Here is a 20,981-nt window from a genome sequence, read left to right as displayed (position 1 = left end):
TAAAGTAAAAATGCACATTCGTCAATTGCAAGCTTGCAAGGGCTTGCTAGTTTGGTAAAAAAGAAAAACATAGCATACTATTTCCTTTTCCACAGAGACTGTTAAAGTCGATCAAGGGTAATAGGACTGAAACATTCATTTTTTTAAATAAATGTGATTTTGTATCACAATTTAATTTTATGATTACTGAGAATAATCAAGAAATTTTATAAGGTATAGCAAAAGATATTGCCTGGCTAACAGTTATCAATTAAACAGATAAAATAATAATTAATATATAATAACAAAATTATTTACAATTTTCTATTTTCATGTAGTTAACGATGCCCATGGCGGAGACATTGGAGCTGGGTTTTGGAGATATGACATAACAACTGCTGATATAGACAACATGAAGGAACTAGCAATCTGAAATGAGTAGAAAAAAAAATCGTTATACACAAAGATAATATTTATATTTTAACTAAAAATAAAATCAGCATCAAATGGGAACAACAAAAAAAAATCATATCAAAGTAGGACTAAAAGTTATATTGTTATTTTTTTGCAAATATTGTACAATTATAATTGGTGCTATGTTGAGGAACAGTGTTGCGGTAAGTAAGTGTGTGTGGTAAGTGTTGTTGTAAGGTTTTGATAAGGTTTAAATCTTCTCTATTTCTCTGTGGTCATGCTTATGTTTGAAAAAGTCCTGATGAGACTTTTACTTCATCAAAATTTGTAAATAGCTCCACAGAAAACTATGTCACTGTGATGCACTAAAATGTCAAAGCTAAAAAAATTTGCACCTGTTTAGTATCATCAGAAACTCTGGAATTAGCAAAACTGATACTGGAACAGAACACAGCCGTCCAGGCACACCACTTGAGGCGCATCATCAGGCCGCACATGGAGAACACCATGCCTGGAAAACAAAGTCAATTTCATTCATTATTGTCAATTTTGAATGGGTGGTTTTGGTTCTACTTGAATCTCAAATTCATTATAAATACATTGGTTCTGTCTACCCTGTATGGGATATAGACGTGACCTAGTGGCTATATGTATGTATGTAAATTTGTCTGAGTTGCATCATCCTTTGGTTGATAGCTAAATGCTCCCCATGACCTCAGTTCAGAAAAGGATAAGTAAGGTGATTACATTATGCAATTCATGTAAGACCTTCAATTTCTTTTTGAAATGTTAGTGAGAAATCTTTTGAGATAAAATAGTGATACTACTTCAAAAGTAATGAGAATTGTATAAAATTGCACAGTTAAGAAAAATATTATTAAACAATTTTATTTTAGGTCATGGTAATTTGAATTGACTTTAAAAATTACTGATAGACTGAACCTTCAGAGACAATTTTAATGTGTTATTATGAATATATACTTGAAAAATATGTCCTTGTTAAAAGACTGCTATTGTGTTGTATTTGCTTTAATTATTTTGTGTGGTATGTGGTGGTGTGGTATCTTCACTGATGGTGTAGGGTCAGATGAAATACAGCAAAAATAAAATCTATTAAGCGGAGAAACAAAATCTTAATATATAAATTTAGTAGCAACAGTATGCTGCACTATTTTACTATCAAAGTGAAGACATTGTTAATTTCCTTAATAAGGAATTTTGGAAGTATTTGAATTTGTAGTGTATTCACACATTATAACAAGAAATAGCCCAAAATTACTTGCCTAAAATATTCATATAATCTGTGGTAAGATCCTCAGCTGGGGCTGATGTGGGTGGTGGTGGTTTATACCGTCTCTCACGGTCAGCACGACGAGGGTCTGATGTAAGCTGCATCTAGGAAATATAACAAAAATAGATCAGACATCACCTACAAGAAAATTTACAAATTAAAGTAGGTCAGAATACCTAGATAAGCATTGAATTTAATCTTTTGTGAATGAACATTAGCTATGTTTTATAAAATGTTTTTTTACATATAAAGCTACAAACTTATCTAATTCATTTACATTACATCCTATACTCAGTTTTTTCAAGAAGATAACATACAATTAAATAATCTAGGTGAATTAACGATATGTAACTTACTTTGCTAGTTTTAAGTTTTGGCCCACAAATAATTGAAACTTTTATTGTCTGTTCAGAGAAAGAATATTTAAATCTGAGATTGTTTAGTTATTATTGAATGGCGTTTATTTATCTGATAAAAATTCAGAAAATAGGTAAAAATGGTTAAATTTGCATTTCACGAATGACAACTGCTGACTTATCATTGTCATATTGACTTGACATCTTGACATTAACTATTTTTTTTTTGGTTTTTACCCTTGTTTTTGACATTGACTGTTGAATACCTATTTGATTTGTTTTTGGTTTATTTCAAGGGTTTTTTTTAAAGGTTTTTATTGGAATACTTTGTAAATCAGAATGTTATCTATAAAATTATTAATAGTAGCCGTGTGGTTCCCGGCACCAATAGAAAAAAAGAATAGGACCACTCCATCTCTTTCCCATGGTTGTCGTAAAAGGCGACTAAGGGGTAGGCTTATAAACTTGGGATTCTTCTTTTAGGCGATGGGATAGCAACCTGTCACTATATTAGAATCTCAATTCCATCATAAAGCCAAACAGCTGAACGTGGCCTATTAGTCTTTACAAGACTGTTGGCTCTGTCTACCCCGCAAGGGATATAGGCGTGATTATATGTATGTATGGTTTCCGGCATCAATATAAAAAAGACTAGGATCACTTCATCCCAATCTTCATTTCCCAAGGATGTCGTAAAAGGCGACCAAATAATAGGTTTATAAACTTGGCATTCTTCTTATAGGCGATGAGTTAGTCACTATTTGAATCTCAATTGATGGATAGAAGATTATTAATAAAAAAGCTAAGCAAAAATAAACTTATAATTTGGTCTAGGGGGCATTAAGAACTAGGTAGGTACTAAGAAAGCGTTATCCGAAATTCCCACGAAACGGAAACTTTAACATGTGTATTCTATTTTTAAATATATTCGTTAATGCCGTAAAACTTGTTTCATAATTCATAACTCATTCTGATTTAGGTATTACCTCTAAGTACTGTTGATAATTTTGCTACTCGTCAACAGATGGCTCTATTCAAGAGAAAACGCGCTCTAAAATCTTATATTCTAAAATTTATTAATATTTAAAGACATTTAGAGCATTCTTTTGACTCTGTCTGATTTTAAGCATGGGCGTAACTAGATATATTTTCTAGGGAGGGCATGGGCCCGGTTTTATATAATAGCGATGATCATACTATTAAAGTTGAGTTAATGCATGTACGATATTATTATCATTATTACATGAATAATTTTATCGTGAAGCGCACATTTAAGTCAACTAGTCCATATATTAAGGAGGAAAAAATCGTGTTTTAATAAGCAATTAAGTATTTAAGTATGTTTGGAAAAAATAAACTCAAAACAGTCGAGTTACGACCGATTTGGCGAAATTTGAAATAGTTAGAATGAACTGCAGGACTAATATGTTGAGTATGATATCTTATGTCATCATCGAAAATGATCTAAGTTAATTTTTGGAAATAATTAAGTACCTATATAGGTGTCAAAACATTTAATCATGCCGTATCTCAATACAAACTCCATCAAGTGTTACTTAAAAGCCCGGTAGAGTACCTACTTAGGTACCTAAGTACTTACTTACATAACTAAAAAGATTACGTTTGAATCTTACCAGCATTTTCGGAGATTAGCATGTACCTACTTATTAACAATCAGACGTCTGTTTGTCTGTTATTTTTTCAAATCTTTTCTCTACACTAGTTACTGTTTCTTCATTGCCTAATTTTGGTTTTATATAGATAAATAGGTACTTATATTCGATTGCAGATAAGTATCTATTGATAAATATATAGTTGGGGAGATTTTATTAGGTAAGTAGGTAGGTACCTAATGAAAGACAACATGTACATTTAACGGTTTACGTATCTATAAAACTTTACATCAATTACAAATAGACCTATTGATGTTTCTTGAAGATAAGAAACATCAATAGTTCTTACATCATCTTCCTAATAATCTTAATTTAAGATCACTATATACATACTTACGTATTTAGGTATTCATTTACATAAATGTACCTATGTATTGCATTTTCCAAACTTCAACGTGAAGATTATGCAAATAGATCAATTAATGTAACTGGCCGGTAAAAAAGGAAAATATTTGGAGGCTCCGCCGCGCAGCCGTGCGCCATTGGCCGCCCAGTGCACGCCCAACGCCCGCGGCTTGCACGCATCACACGCTGCGAAATCAAAATATATTTTCCGAGTTTTACTATTATTTTGTATTTTTTTTATTTGATTTAAATAATGTCAATGTCACTATTTGAATCTCAATTCTATCATTAAGCCAAATAGCTGAACGTGGCCATTCAGTCTTTTCAAGACTGGTGGCTCTGTCTACCCCGCAAGGGATATAGACGTGACCATATGTATGTATGTATATAAATAATCACGTCTTTATGCTTTACGAGATGGGATAGACAGAGCCAATAGTCTCGAAAGGACTGAAAGGGCACGTTCAGCTGTAGGTATGCCTTAGGTAGGTACGATGGAATTGAGATTCAGATTGCTAACCCGTTCCCTGAAAGAAGGATCTATCAATATTTGAAATAATAAAAAAATATAAGAATCCATTAAATTATTCGATTTTTGTTAGGATATACTTACTAAGGTACCTACTTAGGTACCTAAAAAAACCCAAGTGACCAAATACTGAGGTAGGTGCTATTCGGCCATCCATCTATACTAATTAGTATTATAAAAGTCACAGTGTGTTTGTTTGTCCGTCTTTCACGTCAAAATTACTGAACCGATCTCCATGAACTTTGGCATGAAGCGCACTGTTATTTCTTTATTATATTCTGTGATTCCCGGTAAAATTGAATCACTCCATCACTTTTTCATAGATATCGTTATTAGGGGACTAACGAAGAATGTTTGCTATAGTATCATCTAACGATCTGCTCAATAAGACTTGCTTAAAAATGACGGTTAGGTACCTAATTTAGAGTAGATGCCACTTTTACCTACATTTATTTTCTCTTCTTCTATGCTTGAATGATCTATAAAAGGTGAACGAGAAATAGTAGGCCAGTAAAAAAAGCAAATGTCACGCAAATGATTACTTCAATGTTACTTAAATGTTGATTCATTAAAGTTTTTACTGACAACCTACGCATGATTTAAAAGCATTTTTTGACGACTTTATATTTGTAACTATGATTAGATTACATGTGGCTAACTTAAACAATGACTTACGTAATTTAGCCGTAAAAAAACATGTGTTTTAATCCAATCTTTAAGTAATTATTAATTTTTAATGATCATTCAAAATGAAAATTGTTTTGGAATAATGTTTAAACGTCTACATATTCATAAGTACAAACTGATCTAGGTAAGTAAGAACTTACTTAGGTATAATTTCACCTCCATCATTAAAAGTAATGCAGCTAAATGTGGCCTGTTCTGTCCTGTTTCTGTATAACCTGTGAGGGATGATGACGTGATATGAAAATCCAGATAATATTTAAAGTAAATACAAGAATTAAGTTTCACTGCTATCTAAGTAGGTATACTTAGTGACAGGTGGCTGTAGTTACGGCCTAACATAATAGAATATCCTGTTTAGAAACATTTCCTATTATTTAATTGCACTAAGAGTCAGTGTTGAAAGAGACTAAAGGAGCCGACACACACTATGTTTGTGTGGTAAAAGAATGGAAGTGGTCCTATTTAAAGTGTACCACACGGAAAAAATACATACTTAAATACGTTAAAATTTACTATGTGAACAAAACATGGTTTATCGGGAAGAGTAGCAATTATCTGGACACTGGAGCGTGGCGGGCAGCGGCGCGGAGAACGGCGGGCGGGGACAATTAACTAATATGGCGGATTAATTAGTGGCCTCTCACGAACGTTCATTACAGCTGGCCGCAGATGGCGCGAAACGCTGAAAGTGTAGAGATAATCGCACATTCTGATGTGAAGACCAAGAAGGAACATTATACTTACTGATGTAGGTCATTGTAGGTATTATTATTACAAGTACAACAGTACAAGAACTTCGTCCGCAGCAACAAGCGTGGTGCAAATACATTAAAAATGGGTGTATGCAAAGGTTGCGAAGGTAAACCATACCCAGTTCAGGATCGCGGTCATTTGTAGACCTCCCCACTTCTTTCGAATGAGGTGAAGACGCAGCAGGGAGTACTGCCAGGAGAATGATGACTGGTGGTATCTCAACGAAGTTTACTTTCTTATAGCAAAGATAACATTGTTAGTACGAGTAACAATGTTTGGGTGTTGTATAACTTATTCATTATGTATATCGGTAAAATAGCCTTTCTTTAAAATGAGACCTTATTTTTACCAATTTTATACCTGTAATTTACATAAGGTTGGAAGAACTTTCCGAAATATTTAGTACTTACATGCAATAGTACGATTTACAATAGGTATACCACCACTATTAAGTATACTGTATATACAGAAGCATAAAAATTAATGCCCGTGGCTTTTGATTTATGCCGACTCTATTTTGTGTTTGTTGCGGCTGCCGGAATTATCCGCAAAAGCAATTGAAGTGTATATTCTCGGTAGTTTCAAAATTAAAAACTATGGAAGCCGCTCTGTCTTATTTCAGACAATAGCCAATAGGTGGAAGTAGGTACCTAACAGTACTGTAACAAGTAGGCTTTTATAATTTATCTATCTCTATAATCTAGTATAATTAATAGAAGATCTGGTAGGTAGACTGGTAGAGAATGAAAAACGGCATTAGGTCCGTCTTTTGTACATATTTTTTGTGCAATAAAATTTTAAATAAACAAGATCCCGATGTCCATTATCACAGTACAAATGTGTAGCATTGATATTTCTATAGTATTTCTGTTTGCGTGTAATGGATATTTCTATAATATACCTTCAAAAAAAAATTAAGAAATTATCCCTATGCTAAAAACTTAATGAGTCCCAAAAATAGTAAACATAATTTACCTTACTAAGTTTGAATTTTGTAACGTAAAGCAAATCATAATATCATAATAAGTAAATAATTCTATACCTAGTTACCAACTTAAAAATATATTTTTCGCCATAGCCCTATTTTCAGTACTTTAGTCAACGTGGATGTCGTGAAAGGTGATTAAAAAAATATGTCAAAAATAAGTCATTTAATGCATGGAACAAAAACTTACAGTCAGTATCAGATCAGGATATCAAGGTTAGGGTGTACTTAACTGCAGTGTGCCCAGTTTTTATTCATAAAAAAGTAGGTATACGGCGAATGCTGGCTCGTGATAAAAGTCACATCATCCAAATTCATACAACTGCCTACAACATTACCAAATGCAGATAAGATGGGCATGGTGACATCTTGTTGGACAGGAGATGAAAAGCACACATGCAAAATGCACGCAAGATACGTAACTTAATTGAACTTTCTGAAGCTGTTCTCACATTGTGTGGATATGTGAAGAGAAGACCAAAAAACCTCATGACATAGATTGCTTTCACAGAGAAACCACCTCAAGGATGGAGGTCCAAATTGACCCAGTTACCAAGATTCGTTCAAGGCGATGAATGACAAAAGGGGCTGACTCCAATCGAAAAAGAATAAGGGAGAAAGACAATTGGTCAGGAAGACAGTCGATCATTCAAATCTTTCTCGAAAATTTATAGCAATAAAAATATAAGGCTTAAGTACTATAACTTCGGTGCTGATTACAAGAGAGGTACATTAAGTCTCTGATGCATCAGGATGATGAGCACGTGGCACGTCACTGATGCAGAAACATAAGACATAAGTAACTTTCGTGTTTCCTGGATTTCAAATTCAATGAATACATACAATAAAACAGTAGAAAAACTATATCTATTACCTTCTATCATCATTATTTCAGCCGTAGGACGTCTACTGCAGAAAATTGGCTACCTCAATGACTTCCACCTCGACCTGCATACATACCTAACTTGAATATATTTAAAAAAAGCAAATAGACATCTAGTATTACCTAATTATATCAAATCCAAAGAAAATAACCACACCGGGCCCACCAGACTGCTCAGGGTAGATGTAGCCTACGTCTATCTAATAGACTGGTGTTTATTCAAATTCTAAATTTTTATTTATTATTATAGGATACTTACTTCATATCGCTTAATAATTGTCAAATCTTTTGGTTTCACAACATTGGTTGACGTCAAATAAATTACTTAAAACTAAGTTTTCTGCCGCTTCCAAGGCGTGTAGAAGAAGCGGTAACAAACTGCATTGCAGCATTCTAAATGCAGTCAACCACTTAATTTTAAGGTCTGTGCATAACTATAACATTATGGAACATTAGTCATAATCATGTATTACATTACGTCGCCCTATTAAGAACATGATTCCAAAAAATAACTTCGGCATAAGTATTTGTAATCTGCGAGTCTGATTCAGCGTCGATTTTGGCGAAATTAGCCAAATTGCGTGGTGGGTTTAATTTTATTAGCGATGTGGTTTAATTCACGTCATTACGGTGATCCCCGACTCAAAACAATGCTTGGGTGTTGTTAAGATTAGATATTTATTATTTAAATCGGCGCGGTAAGTATAGGCGAGACCGCTGGTAATTCGGTAATCAATGGTTTAAGTTCATGGCTGAAGAAGGTCACCGTTGGGATTCAAGGAGGTGTTTACGTTTAAAAACTAATACAATCAGAAAAGTTGTTTTTTGAAGGCACGGATAAGAATCAGGGAGGCTTTATACCTATCCGTCACGGAAACATAAACAGTTAAGAAAACATTAACTAGGGTTCTAGGTATTTAGGTAAGTAGGTACAAAACGTAAATCGAACATAGATAGCTTGTCATTATTTAAAGTGTTCTTACAAAACTTGGATTCAACTCAGAGTCAGTTACGAGCTAGATACCCTTAAATTTCGTTTCTTCTCATCCTTTGTACAACGGTTATCAACCGTTAAATTATATTAACAAAATTTTTATGAAGTAAAATTTCTTCAGAAAAGTGTCACGTGCTGACACGGTGTGACGGGGCGGAGTTCCTACAATGAGAGTCCTGGAGAGTCTAAGGATCCTAATTCCAGGGTGAAGGTCTGACTTCCGGAGCCCGCTGTTCAGCAAATCGCCGAAGAAAGGGTCCCGCGGGCCGCCATTGTCAACCGATTCCGGGGAATAAAACGCAGTTAACATCGTGTAGCCGATCGGCTCTTTGTGCCGTCGCGCACTCCTTAATTATGTGGAACAGTGAAAGGGTCATATTTTCTATTAAATTTGTACAATAAGGTCTGTAGGGTGTAGTCATTTTGACAAAATATCATTTATTTTTTTCATTTTTGTCCCGGCCATATTGCGGTGGAAAAAATAATACATACATACATATGATCACGTCTATATCCCTTGCGGGGTAGACAGAGCCAACAGTCTTGAAAAGACTGAATGGCCACGTTCAGCTATTTGGCTTAATGATAGAACCGAGATTCAAATAGTGACAGGTTGCTAGCCCATCGCCTAAAGAGGAATCCTAAGTTTATAAGCCTATCCCTTAGTCGCCTTTTACGACATCTATGGGAAAGAGATGGAGTGGTCCTATTCTTTTTTGTAATAGTGCCGGGAACCACACGGCACTGCCGGGAACCACACGGCACGGAAAAAATAGATAATACTTAATATAAGTATGTATATCTTTTTGAGATATGCACATCATTAAGGTGTTTGTCTAAATGGATTATGGCTGGATTTTTTATTCAACTATTTCAATAACTTAAAGAAATCTTTGTCAAGTAAAAGTAATTATCTCTCTGTTTGTTAGCGACACATTAAATTTAACATAGCGCACACTCAATAAACATTGTCATATTGTAGCACACTCATTAAGTATTGTATTGTATAGAACAAAAGAAGCGAGATCAAACAATACCCCCACTACGACGGTCAATTGCATTAGATAGTACACTAGAAAGCGAATGAGCACTTTAGAGGCATATTTTAGATATTGTTATTATTATTTATGAAACCTAATTGATAAACGATAACGCAGACCGTCATAGATAAGTGATAACGCTATTTTTATAAAAGTCAAGGACACGAGGTCAATAATTGGATTATGTTTTTTGATGTCAACAAATGTAAGTAAATTTCTCGAAAAGTATATTGTTTATAGAAACGAAAGTATTGTAATAAGAAAGTATGATATATGTATTTTTGTATAACTTAGAATTTATTAGAATCTTATATTGTATATTCGAGAAATATTTAAAAGTTGACAAGAAATTTTGATGAAAGCATAGGTTGAAGACAAACTTTTGTGAAAATCTCTTTGAGAAAGAAATTGTGATATTTGTAAATTATTTTATATGATGAGAATTTTTGTAAGTTTATTTGGAAAATGGAAATTGTTATGTTTTTATCATGTGAAATTGAGAAAAGTAAATAAATATCACCTAAGCGAAGCTATGCACAACACCAGAAATCGTCACGAAATTTGAGGTTCGCGTTAAGGTATTACTCCGACTTACAATAGTAAAATCGGCGGCAGAGGGCGTCGTAGTGCAATTGTTCCAGTTTAAAGTGAAAAATCAAGAAAAAGAAGACCTCAAGAAAGAAAAAGTCCTCAAGAAGAAGAAGTCTTCAAGAAATTAAGTCGGAATAATACCTCTTAGTGTAATAGTTTAATAGTGTTAGGAAATTAGTATAAGGTGTTGTGCATGGTTAGTGGACGGACAAATTGTGTATTGTTTTCGTTTTTTAATTCTTCAATTAGTTTAGTGGTTTCCAATAAGACTTGAACATAGTGAGTAGGTATTCCAATTAGTGATAGTGCTATTGGATTTCAGTGACTGAACCTTTAAACCGTGAGTAATTCAGACTTTATTAAGTGACATAGACTTTAATTAGAGAGAGAGACTCGATATTTAGTGATCATATAGTGAATAGACACTCAGTGAGTAAGGTCAATGACCCCACGTATAGTAGTTTTATTAACAATCAAGTGAAATTAGACATAGGCTTTTGGAAGAGGTTGATGACCCCATTTCTACACAACCTACCATCCGAGGATTCTTTGTTGGCCTCACTGCCGCGTCCGCAGCCGTTGACGTCATATACCAGCGGGGGGGGGGGCGGACTTCTACTGGAGCGGAATTCGGGACTCCCTATAAGTGAAGGGGAGGCTAGGGGAGGCAGGTACCTAGTCAGGGTTATACTGCCACCTCGACCCGCAACAAAGGCGTGGTCCTTCGAGCCGGATCTTCAATACCTTTCAAAATGCCAGTAACGAGAAGCCAGAAAGGCAAAATGGAACCATTACGTCCACCTACTACAACAAGTGAAGAAACAGGCACAACACATAGAACTCCTACAAGTCGAGGAACTACAAGTGGAACTGAGGACTCCACAAACACAAGCATGCAAACTGGAACGCGAGAACAAGCACTACCGGGAAGCACGATGACATTAGTTCCAATGGAACCGAGAGATAGCGAGCCTACGCAGACAACGCGCTCCCCATCTAGGAGCAAGAGAGCAGGAACAAGCAAGTCAGTGAAAACAAGAAGGAAACTTCAATTGGAAAAAGAAATTGCGGAACTCAAATTAGAACAAATAAAAGCGGAAACCGCGAAAAGGGAAGCAGAGGCGAAACTTCTTGAGGAAGAATCTGATTCCGACCTAGAGGAACCAGAGGACAGGGCGGATCGTGTACGAAGTTGGATGGCTGGCACACAAGACAACGCGTCATGTATGGAAGTTCCATTCAACAGAAATGAAGATCTACCAGTGAACAACCTCGCTTCAGCTATAGCAGCGGCATTCGAAAAAGCTACTTCGAAACACAAACCGTTGCCACCGAAGTACATGTTTGAGTTACCAACATTTAATGGAGATAGTGCAGAATGGCTAGCTTTCCTAACAGTATACACCGAAACATCTACCATGTTTTCGGCAGTTCAGAATATGGCTCGACTAAGAAAAAGCATCGTGGGACAAGCAAGAGAAGCAGTGAAAAATATATTATATTCGGATTCTCAACCCAATGACGTCATGGAAGCATTAAGGAGAAGATTCGGTAGAGCGGACTTATTAGTCACAGCCGAATTAGACAAATTAAGGGCGCTTCCTCGTGTAAGTGAAAATGTACAAGAACTTAGTGCATTCTCATGTAAAGTCAACAACAGTGTGACAAGTATCAAAGGGTTAAAGAAAAACAAGTACCTACACTCACCGGAAATAGTGAAACAAATCACGGAAAAATTACCAGCGTTTATTCAATTTAGATGGTGCGATTATATCGCACAATACGACGAAGATGAACCTGATCTCGAAATATTAGCTAACTTCCTGAACAAAGAAGCCGATAGAAGTGTTGTGCTGCTATCAAACGAAAAGAAGAAAGCGATACAACCAAAGAGGCTGTCAGCACACGTAGCAGTTGAACAACCCATGAGAAGGGGAATTCAATGTATTCAATGCAAAGGAGATCACTATTTTTCGGAATGCAAAGAATTGAAAAACGCAAGTATCGACGAAAGGTGGGAAATGGTAAAAAAGTTAAAAGTTTGCTTCAATTGCCTAAGAGGACGACATCGAAAAGATGATTGCAGGTCTAGACCCTGCCGACAATGTAAGAGATTACACCATGCGCTTCTTCATAAGGAATATAAGAAAGAAAACAGTACATATGAAAAGAGGAAAGAAGAAGCTGGTGTTACTGGAACTGTCAACACTTTGAAAACACCACAAGCGCTATTGAAAATAATGCCCGTACTGCTATACGGGCCAACGAAATCTGTGAAAGTATTAGCACTTCTGGATGAAGGTTCGACAGTCACATTGCTGGACGAAGCTACAGCAAAAGAAATAGGAGCCACAGGACCGAAAGAAGTCCTTGCTCTAGAAACAGTTGGTGGAAATACGATAAGAAACACGGATTCTGAAAGAATCAATTTGAAGATTAAAGGCGTCCACCAACGGAAGAAAATGAACATAAATAACGTGAGAACAATTAAAGAAATCCAGTTGTCACCGCAAACAGTGGATAGAGCGAGATTGGAAGCCTGTCCACACCTGAAGCCTCTTATCGACAAAATATGTTACGAAGACATGCCTCCGAAAATGTTAATAGGTCAGGACAATTGGGAACTGATCGTATCGAGACACACTAGGAAACGCAAGAAGGACGAACCCGTTGCTTCATTCACGAAGCTGGGATGGGTATTACACGGTTGCGATGGTGGGATAACGAAACAAGTACAGTTTATGAGATGTGCGCATCTGAAAAGTCAAGACGACAATTTGGATGCCATAATTAAAGAACACTTCGCAATAGAAGCACTAGGTGTCACTGAAAGGAAGCCATCGTCTGACATTGAAGAGAGAGCAACAAAGAAATTGGAAGAAGTCGTGCGAAAAGTTGCTGTCGATAAATACGAAGCGGGATTAATCTGGAAAGCGGAAGACGAAACTCTTCCAGACAATCGATCAACTGCGGAAAGCAGAATGAGAAACTTAGAGAAAAAGTTGGATAAAGATTCTGAACTGAAAGCCGACTACGAGAAACAGATGCAACATTTGTTGGATTCAGACTACGCAGAAGAAGCTCCGAATCAAAGTAAATCCACGAGATTGTGGTACTTACCGCACTTCGCCGTCACGCACCCAACGAAAAAGAAAAGAAGAATAGTGTTCGATGCAGCAGCAAGATCCAATGGGAAGTGTCTGAACGACGCGCTCTTATCTGGACCGGATCTGCTACAATCGTTATGGGGTGTGTTAATACGCTTTCGTCAAGGTCCTATAGCAGTCGTAGCTGACATTAAAGAGATGTTCCTGCAAATCCTCATGAGAGAAGACGACAGAGATAGTTTGCGATTCTTATGGAGAGGAGACGACAGGACAGGACCAATGAAGGAGTATCGTCTTAAAACTGTGATATTCGGAGCGGCCTCATCACCCAGTACAGCAATATTTGTGAAAAACAAAAACGCGAAAGACAACGGACAAGGGCACCAGGAGGCCATCAAAGCGATAGAAAAGAATCATTACATGGACGATTATCTACAAAGTTTTTGGGAAGAAGAACATGCGGTAGAAGTCGCCACGACAGTCGACGAAATACATAAGAAAGCAAGTTTCCATTTAAGAGGATGGGCATCCAACCGTCCTAATGTATTGAAAAGGATCAACGGAGACAATAGCTTGGAAAAGGAATTAGGACTTGGTCAGCAAGAAGAGAAAACGCTCGGAATGAAATGGAAAGTACAAGAAGACTGCTTTTCATTTCGAGTAGCAATGAGAAACGTACCAAGGGAAATTTTACGAGGAGAAAAGACCCCTACGAAAAGACAAGTGGTCAGCGCGATCATGTCAACATTTGATCCCTTGGGATTAATAGCTCCAGTTCTTATTCAAGGTAAGAAACTAATGCAGAATATCTGGAGAAGCGGAGTTGGATGGGACACCGAAATTTTGGCATCAGAAGAAGACGAATGGCGTAAATACCTACAACACATGAAGACAATAGAAGGGCTCACAATACCACGATGCATCTCTCCTCACCACACCGAGGGAGAGCTACACGTCTTCACAGATGCAAGCGAAACGTCCTATGCACCCTCAGCTTATTGGAAAACGATAGAAGAAGATACGAAAACCTCGTTGATCGCAGCAAAGAACAGGGTAACTCCTCTAAAACCGATATCCGTTCCAAGACTGGAACTTCAAGCAGCACTGTTAGGTTGCAGACTAGCACGCGCAATTGAAAAAGAAATGGATCTGACGGTAGTAAAAAAGACTTTTTGGACAGACTCAACGACGGTTCTTTCATGGATCAAATCAGACCCGAGGACATTTAAGACGTTCGTGGCACATCGCTTGGCCGAAATCGAAGAACTTTCGAAACCACAAGATTGGAGATGGGTACCGACAAACCAAAACCCGGCTGACGATGCAACAAGGGATGTGCCCGAAAACTTCAACGAAAGACACAGATGGTTTGAAGGGCCTGAATTCTTAAGACAACCTGAGGAACATTGGCCGAAGCCGAAAGAAATCAAGAGAGAACCGCACGAAGAGGACAAGAAGATTGAGAAAGTAGCAACAACGAGACAGAAAGAGTTTTCTACGCCAGATCCGAAAAGATTTTCAAGTTGGAACAGACTCCTAAGGTCCACGGCAAGAGTGGTTCAATTCATCGAAATATTAAGAAATAATAAGCATGAAAAAGAGAAAGTCAACGCGACTAAGAAAGATGAACCATGGAGGAAGAACAGGAAAAGGAAGAAGACTCCAATTGTTCTAAAAAAGATTGCAAAAGAGCAACAAAAACTCTTTATTCCGTTGGAAACGCATCAATTAGCGAAAGCAGAGGAACTATTGATGCGACGAAGTCAAGACGAGAGTTTCAAAGCCGAAACAGCTACGTTGAGAAAAGGTCAACATTTAACGAAAAGTCAGAAGCTGCATAATTTAGATATAGTCGAAATCGACGGGATACTTCGATTGAAAGGAAGAATTAACGCCGTCGAAGGAACACAACAAGAGAAGAACCCGATAGTATTAGATAAACGTGATTGGATAACACGACTGCTTATCCAACATTACCACAATGTGTTCCATCACGGAAACCACGCTACTGTCATCAACGAATTAAGACAAAGATACTGGATCGTGGGAATAAGAGCAGCAGTACGATCAATCGCGCACCTCTGTCAATGGTGCAAAGTAAGAAAGTCCATGCCGACGACGATACCGATGGGAGATCTGCCTCCAGAAAGACTGTCTCACAACAGTCACCCGTTCACTTGCACAGCTGTAGATTACTTCGGACCGATGACCATTACCATTGGGAGAAGACATGAAAAACGATGGGGCGCACTGTTCACCTGTCTCACAACCAGAGCAGTGCACGTAGAGTTGGCTACATCGCTGTCAACCGACTCCATGATCATGGCCCTGAGAAGATTCGCCGCGAGAAGAGGTATGCCAAAAGTAATCTATAGTGACAATGGTACTAATTTTGTGGGTGCCAACAGAGAGCTGAAGGAAGCTGTAGAAGCATTGAAGAAAGAAGAGGTAGAGGCAGCCGCGGACAACATTGGCGTCAGGTGGAAATTCATACCGCCTGGTGCTCCGAACATGGGAGGAGCGTGGGAGAGACTGGTACGGTCCGTTAAGACTTCACTGACGGCCGTGCTCAAAGAGAAGAATCCTTCAGAAGAGACGCTACACACTCTTCTGCTTGAGGTCGAGCACATTATCAACTCTCGACCTCTCACCGAACTGGAAGACTGCACCAATCCAGAGTCACTCACGCCCAACCACTTCCTCATTGGGCGATCCTGCGGCGCGCCTAGGCTGGGCGCGTTCTCCGATTCCGATCTTGTCGGAAAACCTTCGTGGAAGACTTCGCAGCGGCTAGCGGACCACTTCTGGTCTCGCTGGCTGAAAGAATATCTTCCTGGCTTGCTGCCACGGAGGAACGTCGGCCAGCCAACCCGAGACATCCGATGTGGGGACATCGTAGCAGTCCTGGATCCTGCCTTACCGCGAGGCACGTGGCCTCGCGGGAGGGTAGTGCGCACGCTGCCGGGCCCCGACGACCGGACCAGAGTCGTTGATGTGGCTACCGGTGGTGGCATTCTGCGACGGCCAGCTTCGAAGCTAGTAGTGATAGTGCCAGTGAATAGTGAAAACAAAGCAGAGCAAAAGTGAAATTTAGTGAAAGTAAAAGTGAAATAAAAGTGCATGGACATTATAGCAAAGATGTAATAGCATAAGTAGAATAAGAAACGTTTGATGTCGCTTCAAGAGTTTGTGCGCAGCACGAGGGAGAGTTTGTTAGCGACACATTAAATTTAACATAGCGCACACTCAATAAACATTGTCATATTGTAGCACACTCATTAAGTATTGTATTGTATAGAACAAAAGAAGCGAGATCAAACAATACCCCCACTACGACGGTCAATTGCATTAGATAGTACACTAGAAAGCGAATGAGCACTTTAGAGGCATATTTTAGATATTGTTATTATTATTTATGAAACCTAATTGATAAACGATAACGCAGACCGTCATAGATAAGTGATAACGCTATTTTTATAAAAGTCAAGGACACGAGGTCAATAATTGGATTATGTTTTTTGATGTCAACAAATGTAAGTAAATTTCTCGAAAAGTATATTGTTTATAGAAACGAAAGTATTGTAATAAGAAAGTATGATATATGTATTTTTGTATAACTTAGAATTTTTTAGAATCTTATATTGTATATTCGAGAAATATTTAAAAGTTGACAAGAAATTTTGATGAAAGCATAGGTTGAAGACAAACTTTTGTGAAAATCTCTTTGAGAAAGAAATTGTGATATTTGTAAATTATTTTATATGATGAGAATTTTTGTAAGTTTATTTGGAAAATGGAAATTGTTATGTTTTTATCATGTGAAATTGAGAAAAGTAAATAAATATCACCTAAGCGAAGCTATGCACAACACCAGAAATCGTCACGAAATTTGAGGTTCGCGTTAAGGTATTACTCCGACTTACAATAGTAAAATCGGCGGCAGAGGGCGTCGTAGTGCAATTGTTCCAGTTTAAAGTGAAAAATCAAGAAAAAGAAGACCTCAAGAAAGAAAAAGTCCTCAAGAAGAAGAAGTCTTCAAGAAATTAAGTCGGAATAATACCTCTTAGTGTAATAGTTTAATAGTGTTAGGAAATTAGTATAAGGTGTTGTGCATGGTTAGTGGACGGACAAATTGTGTATTGTTTTCGTTTTTTAATTCTTCAATTAGTTTAGTGGTTTCCAATAAGACTTGAACATAGTGAGTAGGTATTCCAATTAGTGATAGTGCTATTGGATTTCAGTGACTGAACCTTTAAACCGTGAGTAATTCAGACTTTATTAAGTGACATAGACTTTAATTAGAGAGAGAGACTCGATATTTAGTGATCATATAGTGAATAGACACTCAGTGAGTAAGGTCAATGACCCCACGTATAGTAGTTTTATTAACAATCAAGTGAAATTAGACATAGGCTTTTGGAAGAGGTTGATGACCCCATTTCTACACAACCTACCATCCGAGGATTCTTTGTTGGCCTCACTGCCGCGTCCGCAGCCGTTGACGTCATATACCAGCGGGGGGGGGGGCGGACTTCTACTGGAGCGGAATTCGGGACTCCCTATAAGTGAAGGGGAGGCTAGGGGAGGCAGGTACCTAGTCAGGGTTATACTGCCACCTCGACCCGCAACACTGTTTGTCATGATTCATATAAAAAATCTGTTATTAAACTGGCTTACACATGAGCTTTGAGACTACCATCAGCACTCTGGTACAATTCAGACTGATTGTCATGAGATATAAGATAAATAATTAGATTTTTTTTACTTTAAAAATAATTAAATTTATTTATACGGAACGAATAAAAATAGAGTAAGCCTCGAAAAAAGTTCGAGACTTGTGTAAATTTTAATACAGAAACCAAAAATAAAGCATCCTGTATGAGTGGTGCGCATGTGGTGGCGAACGGAGTGCATAGCTATTGTTCCCTTATGAGGAGATTACTATAATCAATGTACACTTAATGTGGTAAATGATAAGGTGCGTTCTAGTTCAAAACATATGCTTTTTTAACTCGTTCGCCCTGCCGAATGTGCAATGGTTTTCCCTTTGTAAACATGTCTCGAATTAGTCTTCATAACAACAGACTCAGGTAACTAGCCACGTAGGTATAACATTTCGATCAATATAGACTTTCCGCGAGGCTTAGTTCTCGTGGGAATTTCCCAAAATTTCAGATGGAGAAATGAAGTTGCTTACACATAGGTATGTGTAAGGAAAGTGTTGTTTGTCAAATCCGAAAGTTTCATTCGTTCAGGTGAACGAAGGAAATATTATGCTTATTTTAAAAAGTGAATATAAGATGACGTACTGTCACTGTACTGTACTCTTCCGGCACTCTACTGTTACAACGAAGAAATAATGAATTTATTTAATTGGTTAACATTAGCAGTCGCAATTTGCTGTCTTGTAGCCACCGCATCGGACGCAATTCATATCTTCTTCGACATCAGGGTCTGCGCGGTCTATTGTTTTTACATAATAAGGCTCTTACGCCTTTAGCTTCACATGAGACAAAAGCCTGCGGATCAATCGGCAACACCGTCTCATTATGCAGCCTCCACGGACGCGGCCTGTCATTACGCCAAATGGAGGCAAATTGCGCACATCTAACGCACTGCTGTAATGCCGACTGCCGTGAAAAGCGTGAACTCGGCGTTTCAGTATGCTAATGTAAGTACACGCTGCGGAGAGCTCTGTGATGGTAATGAGGGAATTTCCTACTTAGGGTTACTTTTGTAAATTTATTTTGGTGGAAATTTAGAGTATCCATATTAAATATACTTACATTTCCTATCCTCTAATATACCTATGTATTAGCCTAATGTAATACATTCTATTAGATAAGTAATTTTAAAAATAAATCATAACTATGTTGAACTTATTTTGACGAATTTGGTATAGAGACTTCTTCGTTTCAAACGTCATCATCTGAGTAATTGCATCATATAAGTATTGCTTGAAAGCTCAGGATCTATGCGCTATATAAGTTTAGTAGTAGTAATTTTTAGAAATAGAGAATGTCTCCCAAAATTTTGTATTCACACATACATATAGTTACGTTTGTATCCCTTGCCGGGTAGACAGAGCCATCAGTCTTTAAATTTTTGCATTCATTTTTAAATACCTAAACCAAAATTGATTATACTTATACTCGTATCCGTTTACTGTACCAAACCATTCATTATGTGACTAAACTTATAGATTCGACGTTGGCAATGCAAACTAATAGCAAACCCGAACAATTTGCATGCCTCTAACATTGTAAAGTGGTCATTATGTTTTACATATTTTATTATGTAGGTTCTTAGTAGGTAATATTGACCTGTCAAGCCCGTTGGTTATAAAGTCGTATTAATAATGCTCACCTACTTAGAATTGGCAAGAAAGACAGTCGTTATAAAGACAAAGAAATGATTATAGTTACAACTGGGTCTCTGGGTCAACAATTCCTTGAGAAATCAAGGAATATTTACATAAGTATTTATATAGAAACAAATATCGTTTTTTCTTTTTGGTGGCATTATTATTACTGTAGGTATCTAATGTTGGTTGTGCACATTTTGTCTAAGCCTTTCGTTAGGTTTGCAAGGTGGTTCTACAATCGATAAATAAGTCTACCTACTTATCGATAGTTTTATCGTATTGAAGAAAATTAATCATCAATTCCTCTGAAAACCTAAAAAAATGACCAAAAACGTTAGTTTCCTGCTAAGATTACTTTTTTTAATTTTCCATAAATACTTGCGGCCGCGATATCAAATGCTTAACAATATTTCCTCCAAACGACATCGATATTATAATACTATCGATTGATATTATAATCGACAATATAATGCAACTACTAATCGAAATTTTATCTGCGATATTATTGATACACTGATACTATGGGATTTTTAATATGTTGTAAGTAGCGGGAGCGATGATTCGGCTCGACCGTCACCAAAGGGAAGATCTTCCGCCAGGCTAGGTGTTATGCCTGGGGAACCGCAACTCCCGACAATGTTGAGTCGAAGGTTGTACTTATTCTTCAATCCGTGAAATCTTTGTAATCGCGATTTAGATTCTTCGCTGCTATTGGCTGAGAACGTCAATTTCTTCGCTGTGATTGACAATTGGTGTGAGGCGTTAGTTAGTGATGTCGCCACTATGTCGTTGCAACTCTTCTTTTGTAGGTAAAGTCCTTCGGTTGCTTCTACGCTTTCCTATCCTCATCTTGTCTAAGGGCAGTCACAATAAGGATTCCAGTTGTTTCGTTTACTGTCTTTCAGTTGTCGACCATGGTCGCGGAAGAAAGCACAGAAGCTTCAAAGGAAGACGCATTTTTCGAGTCGGATATCTGAGTAGTATACATCA

At 37.4% G+C, this 20,981-nt stretch overlaps 2 protein-coding genes across 2 annotated transcripts; one reads left to right on the top strand and one right to left on the bottom strand.

The window, feature by feature from the left end:
• Window positions 1–259: 259 nt before the first annotated feature.
• LOC106131825 (protein Asterix) lies at window positions 260–2,223 on the bottom strand. Its single transcript, XM_013331036.2, has 4 exons — window positions 2,041–2,223; window positions 1,677–1,788; window positions 789–904; window positions 260–408 (listed from the first exon to the last, which is right to left on the bottom strand). Exons 2-4 carry the CDS (start codon window positions 1,786–1,788, stop codon window positions 310–312), a joined length of 327 nt encoding a protein of 108 aa, XP_013186490.1. The 5' UTR covers window positions 2,041–2,223; the 3' UTR covers window positions 260–309.
• A 9,049-nt stretch (window positions 2,224–11,272) lies between these two features.
• On the top strand, window positions 11,273–16,714 carry LOC132904441 (uncharacterized). Its single transcript, XM_060954849.1, has one exon. The coding sequence runs from the start codon at window positions 11,273–11,275 to the stop codon at window positions 16,712–16,714; it is 5,442 nt and encodes a 1,813-aa protein (XP_060810832.1).
• The last annotated feature ends 4,267 nt before the right edge of the window (window positions 16,715–20,981 follow it).

The sequence above is a fragment of the Amyelois transitella genome, chromosome 5 (genome assembly GCF_032362555.1).
Source record: "Amyelois transitella isolate CPQ chromosome 5, ilAmyTran1.1, whole genome shotgun sequence".
NCBI lineage: Eukaryota > Metazoa > Arthropoda > Insecta > Lepidoptera > Pyralidae > Amyelois > Amyelois transitella.
The sequence above is the reverse complement of the archived record's forward strand: the minus strand, read 5'-3'. Positions and strand labels throughout refer to the sequence as shown.